This window comes from Macrosteles quadrilineatus, unplaced genomic scaffold (assembly GCF_028750875.1).
Source record: "Macrosteles quadrilineatus isolate MER2022 unplaced genomic scaffold, UCM_ALF_1.0 Scaffold_4__1_contigs__length_99947679, whole genome shotgun sequence".
NCBI classification, from domain to species: domain Eukaryota; kingdom Metazoa; phylum Arthropoda; class Insecta; order Hemiptera; family Cicadellidae; genus Macrosteles; species Macrosteles quadrilineatus.
The window spans coordinates 17,280,906-17,290,389 of record NW_026542597.1 but is presented as its reverse complement, the minus strand read 5'-3'; the positions used below and the strand labels follow the sequence as shown (position 1 = coordinate 17,290,389).

General features: G+C 36.6%; 1 protein-coding gene across 1 annotated transcript; it reads left to right on the top strand.

Moving 5' to 3' along the window:
* Positions 1-325: 325 nt before the first annotated feature.
* Positions 326-9,260, top strand: LOC128992776 (facilitated trehalose transporter Tret1-like). Its single transcript, XM_054416516.1, has 4 exons — positions 326-371; positions 4,267-4,499; positions 5,216-5,376; positions 8,210-9,260. Exons 1-4 carry the CDS (start codon positions 326-328, stop codon positions 9,216-9,218), a joined length of 1,449 nt encoding a protein of 482 aa, XP_054272491.1. The 3' UTR covers positions 9,219-9,260.
* Positions 9,261-9,484: the final 224 nt, after the last annotated feature.

Here is a 9,484-nt window from a genome sequence, read left to right as displayed (position 1 = left end):
AGCAAAATTAAGTAAGTAAAATTGTCTAATTTTGCAAAACCAGTGCTTTTTTACAGAGACGTCAACACTTATACCTCAAAACCTCCACTTACAAATCACTCCGATTCAATGACCGATCCAAGCAATTCAATGGATATTTCCCATTGGAATAATTGACTAGTTCTGGTACAAATTAAGTTGTGACATCACAAAAGCTTCACTTCCCAAGTCCAAGATCAAGGGAGTCTCGAGATGGGTTCCAATCAAAACGCGTCTCGGCCAATTGAATGTTCTCGCCGCAATTCAGTTGACATTGGGCCAATTGCTTGGACTGTTGAAGACGACCATGTGGTGTCACGGGGAGGTGCGACAGTACGTGGCGGCGTTCACAGGTAGGGGACCGAGCTTGGCTTTGAGAAGGTACCTTGGTGTAAATAGTGTAATAGTTAGTAAGCGGGGAAGAGCTCTTCTCGGGGGAAATCATTCGCATACGATCATTCTTTGATTAGTATTTGAAAAATACAGAAATATATACGTCTAATAACACTTGCAATAATATATTTACACTTATATTGTTGACTTACAAGACGGTAAATACATGTAAAAGTTGGTAAGTGGTGATCGATTTCGATTAAACACTCCAATCATCATCAGACCCAATAGGCGAATATACTACATTCGCCTATTGGGTCTGATGATGATTCGAGTGTCCAATCGAAATCGATCACCACCTATCAACTTTTACTTGTATTTACCGTCTTGTAAGTCAAAAGTATAAGTGTAAATATATTATTGCAAATGTTATTAGACGTATATATTTCTGTATTTTTCAGGTGATTCAATAACACGTACGATGCTAATCAAGAAGTTATTGATTAATATTCACCCAAAAGCTATATGGTAATCCATAAGAAACTGGTAAAATATTGGATTGTAAACGCCTTCGTGTTAGCTATGATTATTTTGTTTACATTTGGTTGCTATTAGCGAATTTCCCATATAGGGAATAAGCTATTACCGTAGGTCTCATGGTAAGACCTAGACCCGGGACCGATTTACTTTTTCGTTTTGAGGTCCCCAGAGGCCAAAAACACCATCCGTTCAAATTCATATATATATATATATATATATATTCATTTATATATGTGTCCGTTAGCGCGATAACTTGAGCAAATATGATCCGATTTTGATGAAATTTGGTACAAACGTGTAAACCTACGTTTATTCGAACGAGTTCACGAACCAGCATAATCGGACCATGGGAACAGGGGTTTTCCCCATTTTTAACCTCAAAAATAAAGATTTTTGCTATTTCTTTCTCAACCATTTTGTAGAGCTTAAAAAAAAGAAATAATTTAGTATATTGAAGCGCTGTTTTATGCCTAACGGTCACGGAGAAAATTCAAAAAAGTGTAATTTAAAATTCCCATGTTATTTTTCTGGAGAAAATGAAAACTGTTGTAGTTTACTTGTTATTGATATAAAATGTTGATAAAATTTGGCAAATTTATTTATTTCATTCTTTACTATTGACATATGGTCAAAAACACTTTTTACCTTCCCCGTAGCAGCAAACCTAAGCACTGGTTAAATCTAATGTTATTTAAATGGGGAATAAATATGACTTATTTATGGAAATATTTTAGTAAAAATGTAATCAGACAAGTTGAAATTCGCTTAGTCTGCAGGTTTGCTGCGGCGGGGGTATTTTTGTACTTAACATGAAACCCCATTTCACCGATTCCAAATTTCGATTTGAAATATATTTTACTTTTAAAATAATTTAATTGGCCTTCAAACATTGATATGGTACATGATACGACCATGATGCACAGAACTTGCTCTTTAAGAGGTAGTGAACATGATACGTGTGTCTTTATTCATATTAGAATCGTCGATTTTTGACACTGAAACAGACATCCCATTTATATACGATCCTTGATTTCATATTACCTCTAATCATCATGTTTTGCAAACCTCAGTAAAAATACAACCTTGATAACAAGCCTTATGGAAGACTTGTTATCAAGGTTCTACTTGTATGGGTTGTCTAATCCAGCGTTCAAAGCGAACTAGAAAGAAAGAAAATAAAATTGAATTACTGTGTTCATTTTAGCGTTAACCAAATAAATCTGAAAGCTAGGCTTATCAAATCCTAACATCTTTTAAGAAAACCGAAACCTACGCAAAATCAAAGTTGGAATTCTTCTGTTTTATTGATATCAGACAAATGAATTTATAAATACTTTTTCAAGGCATTAAAAACTGTTACCGACGTACACATTTATTTACATTAACGCAATTCTGTCAAATGTTGAAATCCAATTGGAAATAAGAACGTAAGTAAAGTTAAGTGAAATGTGTTTAGACAATTAGTTATTGCATTCATTAAACACTCATGACGTACAACTCAATTACAAATCAATTGTTCACCCATTTAATAATAGTCTAGTCGAGATAAACTGAGTTTTTATTCTCAGTAAATAATCAAATGCAAAGTCCGTTTTTTCATTGCCAACCTAGATAGGATACAATGTAGAGTTAAATATCCTAACCTTTTTGCGTAGACACTGATAAAAAGGTTGCATAAAATAAAAAGAATAGTTCAATTCATAGGATAAATGTTAAAACAATAGAATCTTCAATTAATTATTATAATTTGCTTACAGACGTTTTTTCACTTTGTGATTTTAGTCTGGATGCTTCAATAATGATTAATATTACGATTACATGCATAAAGTCTGATACGAAATTAGTAAGTATTAACATAGACCAACCAACCACAAGAGCGTATGTTTCATATATATATGGTGTTAACTTTCGAATTTCTAATCACCTATATCCTAATATAAATAATTAATTGCAATACTAATCAAGTTTATCCTGAAGAAAATTCAGGTTTATCCGTTTTTAAAACGTAAAAATAACAGAAGAAATACAACTAACTTAAAGCAATAATGAAACATATAATTGGTCCTGCTATAGAATATTGTACCGCAAACATAGAGAATACCTTTTTTAATTGAATCACAACATATTTTCCTAGCTCGAGATTTATTTCTTCATTCACTCTAGAACTTAAAGAATTATTTCTTCATTCTCAGAACTTTTAGAACTATCAAGGGTTTTCCTGAACGCGATATGACAAAGATGGCATCATAAATAACAATTCTGTGATTTTCCTTATAGGATAGTCTTTTTGGTAATTTAATTACTCAAAAGACTACCAATTCTATGAATTCCATGCATATTTACAGAGCAGTTTCAACTCTTTTCAGTATGCGAGAAAATCAAAACTCACCCATTATCCTAAGGCACATTAAAGCGTCAGAAAAGGTTATTTTCAAGCTGAAGTGATCATTAGATAATCTGAATTTGTCCCAGCTAAACGTCCTACATATTCATGATCCATAGGATTGGCCAAAATTGCCTTAAGCCTCGTCCACTCCGTCAGATTTGTTCGCATACATTGCTACAGTGTCCTGTTAGCAATCTCATCCCTATTGCTTTTATTGTTTCTTAAAGGTACTTCTAATATTTTAGTTGTAATGATTTAGTTTTTTGTATAAATGTTTGTTTTTAAGATACCTGAGGATCGTTAAAGTTGTTTACGTGCATTTTGCTATGGGTATTTGCACCAATCGTGAGGTGTTTTGATTCTATAGGATTAGGTTTACATTGATTCACCAGTGCATACATTGACGGGAAAATAATGAGATGATAGCGTTGTGACTGCGATCAGCTGGTTCATAAGCCTTAAGGGCCCAACGATCATTGACAGCTGCTGGTCCAGTTTCGGACAACTTATGAAGCTTCTGATTTTGCTGACGATCAAACAAGTCACGTTCTGAATACCAAGGCGAGCATTGTATTCATTCAGCTTAAAATCTATACAATGGTCTAGGTTCTGACTTATCTGACGTATAACATGGTATAACTCAAGTCACTCATGTAATGACGGCATCAAGTTTGAAGTTGCCAAATGATTGGAAATCCTGTTTTCGTGATGTAAAATATCAGCTGATTCCTAATAGTTTTTCTTTTAGTTGTACTGCTAGCCTTCTAATTAGCGTCTAAGACCTAAGTGCAAGGGGACGAGTTTGATTCCTAACATTTCCACAACAATTTGATGGGTTGAACTACTTACCCTTAAAAACATATTTGTGATGATTTTCCTTGTAAATGCCACTAGCTTAGACACGAGCACTAACATAAAATAACACTTACCGGTACTTAATGTAAAAAATTGACCCTGAACTTATAGTTGTAACTTACCTCTGATTGCAGCATGCTTCTCCGTGCTAGTGTCCGGGTCGTGTTTTGGCTGGGTGACGCCCATCCTGGGTCTCCTCCTCAGCCCTGGGTCACCCATCCCCATGACCCAGGCCCAGAGTAGTTGGATGGTCGCAATCATAGAGGTCGGCAACGTACTCAGCCCCATCCCATCCAGCTTCCTCGCTGATCGCTGGGGGCGAAGACCGAGCATACTGCTCACAGGCCCGTTGTACTTCCTTAGCTGGGTACGTAGCAAATGTTATGATTTAATTTGGTCAAAGTTTCAACCAGTTATTGGGTAACAACTTAGAGAAATGGGTGTGGATTTTAACTTTCAAATTAGTTGAGTATGTTTTAGCCTGGCAACTTTTCTTACACATTACTTCAAGCTAGCCCTAGAGGGCTGTGGCATCATCACATATAAATTCCATTGGGGATTGGCGGGATTTGACACCGGGACCTCTGGGACCGAATCCCCACCCTTTACCAGTAGACCAGCTCACTCCATTGGGTAATACTCACATTGCATTGGGTAATAAAATTCTGTGAAGTATCTCACAAAAAAAAACTAAAGGTGTAGCCAGTTTTGAATAAAAAATATCTTTGTTAGATTTCACCAGTGACAAAACGATTTGTTGTCAAATATTGTTTTCTCACTTTTACATAAATTCCTTTACCATTACAATACAAAATGAATCATCGTGAACATCAATAATCATTGCCAAGTCTGATCTCAGCCATTTTCCTTTTCAAAGTTTACAAAATGCTTTCAGGCAATAGTCAGCACAAGAAGATTTTGCTCAACACTTTTCACAGAATCACCTATCACTTCCTCTTTACAATAAACATCTCCCTTCTAACATTACAAAACCTTAATAATATTTTTTCGTCATAACCCCAGCTCCAGCTATTATCGTTAATGACGTCATAGCTATCTGTTTATTCAAACACATGTTTCCAGCTGATCGTGATCGCGTGGCCTAGCATCCAAGCCCTCTACTTTGCCAGACTTCTCCAAGGAGTCGCCATGGGCATCGTGTTCACCGTCGTTCCTCTCTACCTCAGTGAGATTGCCAGCCCTTCCATCAGGGGATCCATCTCCAGCATGTTCCACAATTGTTGGTCAGTTTGATTGAAGTTAGGCAGATACCAAGCAATAATCGGTATTTTTGCCATTTTGTAAATGTTTCCAGAAGTGTAGACATATCGTTCGATTTTGAGCTGTTTGGTAAAGAAACGTACTAAATTATATTGAATCTACAGTAGACTCCCTCTTATCAGGACTCCTCGGGACCGAGGCCAGTCCGGATAGTGGGTTATCCGCTTAAACCAACGTCCCCAAAAACTCATTTAAACGGTCCGTTTAAATGCATACTGTATACAGTATTTGACTGAAATTTAGGAGAGCATTGTATTTAGACACGTGATCACTGGTCTCAAATCTTTCCCACGAGAACAGTCGTTTCAGTACCACCCACTTCCTGCCGATATAGTCCGGTTAAACCTATGTGTTGATAAAAATTGCCCGGTTAATGAGATTTCATTTCCACCGAGTGTAGTCCGGTTAAAAGGCGCCCGGATAAGAGGGAGTCTAAATACAAATCTCTGGTTTTTTTCGCTGACTAAACCCCCTTAAATCAAAACCAGTGAAGGGTTAGCGAAAACATAAGCACACATAGTAATGTCTGATGTGGTACGTAATCCTTAACAAATACATATTTGCAATTATATTTGAAGAGTTTTCATTTAATTGACCATTATTTCAACACAAGTACATGCTTTTTTAGCTTGGTAGCTCTAAACCACTATGTTTTTAGGTAAACTGGTTCTGTTATACAAGACTATGCCAACTTTGGATAGGATAGTGCCTACTATTGTTTCAATTTAAACGAGTGGATAGTACACATTACACAGTACACGCTTTAAAAGTGTAAAGACTAAATTAATCCAATATCGAGATGAAAAATATACACTTAATGCATTAAGTATATAGATGTTTCATAAACGTAACATAAGGGAGTTCTGTGATACATTGCTTTTACATCTGCCATACTTATCCAATTTTTACGATTGAGGTGTCATTTTAAAGCTCTGACACAACTAGGAATGGTAAACGAAAAAGGTAATTTCCTTAAGGGCTTCGCCCATTTGCATTTCAATTATTTCTTGAGCTCACTCTTAATGATCCAGTGTTAAAATATAAAGGTTTAAATAACTGCTATTATGCAATTCATTCAATAAACATTGAATGGATGAATCCCGGTTCAATCCTGGTTATTGAATGGATTGCCTAATAACAGGTATTAAAACCTGTTTTATTATTATTTGGCAATCAAAATCTCAATGAAGATACAGTGTTGCTGACAAACTTGCTCTATAACGGTTTAATCGTGAACTAGGGAACCCGTGCGGCTCAATGAGCCGCCTAGTATGAAACATAACGCCGAGGAAAACCTTATGCTTAAATTCTAGTAACTTTCGTTACATCTTAGAGTTATTTGAAAACTTGTTAGAAACTAATTTTAAATATCTCTAATGGCGTCACTAAGGTTCACCTACATCATTTCTGCTCTCGATTTTAACTGATAACTTCTATTGAATGCTAAACGATCTGCCTCAATTCGAGTTAATATGTTGCAAAAATGTTTTTCCAGCATTGAGAATTGAAGAACATTGTTACCGTACTGATACCCTTTCTTAAGTAATTAAAGTTGGACCATTTTATTCCTTTGATTTGAGACATCCCCCGATCAAACGAATTTTCTCCGTAGAGTAACCTGAAATGTGGGGTGATGTCAACCATTTCATGTGCTCCATTTTTTACCCACAAACTCGGGGTTACCAACTGGACAGCCATAACCTGCTTTGAATAGGCTAAAGCAGCTACACCATTGAATGTTGGTTAACGTAATTTTAACAAAATGTTTTGAAATATCTCGATCTGTCAGTGTCTGAAGTAAACATTTCTTGTATGCATTTATTTGATCTGACATTTAGGCAAGTTTACTTTCCCACCGTGACAACACTATGAGCTTCGTATATTTTTTCACTTCCAAAGTAAGTTGCATAGCAGAACCGGCAAATATTATTCATCTCACAAAGTGAATGTGTATCTGGATGGGTATTTGTTAGACCAGGTCTCTCTTTTTCTACTCTCCCCATACGCACAAAATATCTCATTATTAATTGTGTCCTAATACCGTGTTCAATAATTCTTCTTTGAACTTGAGGCATTTTCTGTTCTTCCATCAAAACTTATTTGAACTGTTTAACTTGGTCTTAACCTACTTAATATTACAATTTCAATATTTACTCCCAAAAAGCTACAGCTTCTTATAAACAGCTGTTTTTTTCGGTTTAAATTTGTTCTATGTATTTCTTATGGGGAAAACCCGACCTTTGAGTGGGCCTCACGCTCTTAAGGGCAGGAATTTTAGAATTATAAAACCTTATTGCAAAACTTCATATTGAGACGAATCTTTTGACACCTCAAACGTTGAAATTGGTCCACAAATAAGGGAGGAGTTGCGTTAACAAAAAACGGCTTCACGTATTATATATATAGATAGATAGATAGATAGATAGATAGATTCTAATCTGATCTAATCTGAACAGCTGATCCTTCAGGTAAACGTTTAATAACCACAGTTAAATGAAAACAAGGAGACAAGCGAAATATTTTATGAAAATGGATTTTATATAGGCTACTTTGTATAATTGCTACCTAATTGAGGTAGGTAAATCCCCAGTCTTATTGGCGTGGATCTAGATTTTTGAAAAATAAATGGGTATTGCATTATTATTATCTTGAAATTGAATTTCTAACCCTATTAAAATGCACAATCTGGGCATGCCCCTCGTCTTTACATAATTATTGTATGTGATTGTTGATATTCTATGTATTTTCTTAGTGCAAAATAAATACCATTCTGACTCTAACCACATCTATTTCCAGGTACCTTGGTCACTTGATAGAATACTGTATCGGCCCCTTCCTCTCCTACCACATGTACACCTACGTCACCGCAGCTCTTCCGGTCATCGCGGTGGCCATCTTCTGGAACCAGCCGGAGACTCCGTACTACCTGCTGATGCGGAGGAACGAGCCAGCTGCTGCAGCCGCTCTGGCCAGACTGCGGGGACGTTCAAACACCAACGCGGTCAACAAAGAACTGCAGAGCATGATACAATCCGTGACGGCAGACGTCACCAACAAAGCATCTTGGAGGGACATCGTCTCAACATCAGCTGACAGAAGAGCCTTGTACATCGTCATAGGCCTTGGTATCATCAGAGTGTTGAACGGTCTGATAGCTCTGATGACGTATCCGACTCAAACATTCTCACAGATACACGCTCTGAACTCTGACAACTCTACCAAGATAGTGGCACCAAACAACATGACCATCTTGTTCGGAGTTGTTTTGTTCATTTCCAGCTTTTTTGTGACAATAATCGCCGATCTGTCTGGGAGAAGACAGCTGTTGATGTTTTCCTGTATCGGAGCCGGGGTGAATTTGTTTCTCGCTGGATGCTATTTCTATCTTGACACCCAAACGGTTATTGATGTCACGCACTACAGTTGGTTTCCTGTCGCAGTCATCGTTGTGTTCAGTCTGTTCGTTTCTCTAGGAGTAAGTCCAGTGTCTGTTATGTACCAGTCTGAAATGTTTCTCAGCAATACTCGAGGATTCGCTTCCAGTATTTCTGCCATCAACTTGACTCTCAATGCTTTCTTTGTCCTCAAATTCTACTTGGTGATCACCGATGCGTTAGGGCTGTTTTCCGTCTTCTGGATGTTCGCGACAGTGTGTTTTTTCGGGTCATTCTGGATATACTTCACCGTCCCGGAAACCAAGGGGAAGACTTTTGCTGAAATAAGACAGGAATTGAACGCCTCATTGCAGAAGAATGGGAAGCCCTTGGATATTCCGACGATTGAGATTTCCGACGTCCACTTGTGATGTTGTTTTTTTGCAACAAAAATGAAAAAGAATGCTGGTCATCTTTGTGGTTCTTAAAAAATTGATGTCATGGTAGACATTTTTAACATAATTTCTTGAAATAGAAAACAGAGAAAAGGTCTATTCAAAAAGACAACTTTCCTACTACCACTGATGAATACTATCACACAAAAGCTATATTATTGTATAGATTCTTTGTGGTAGATTCTTTGTGAGTGTTGTTTAAATTTATAATTTTAATCAAAATGATTAATCATGTAAAAATA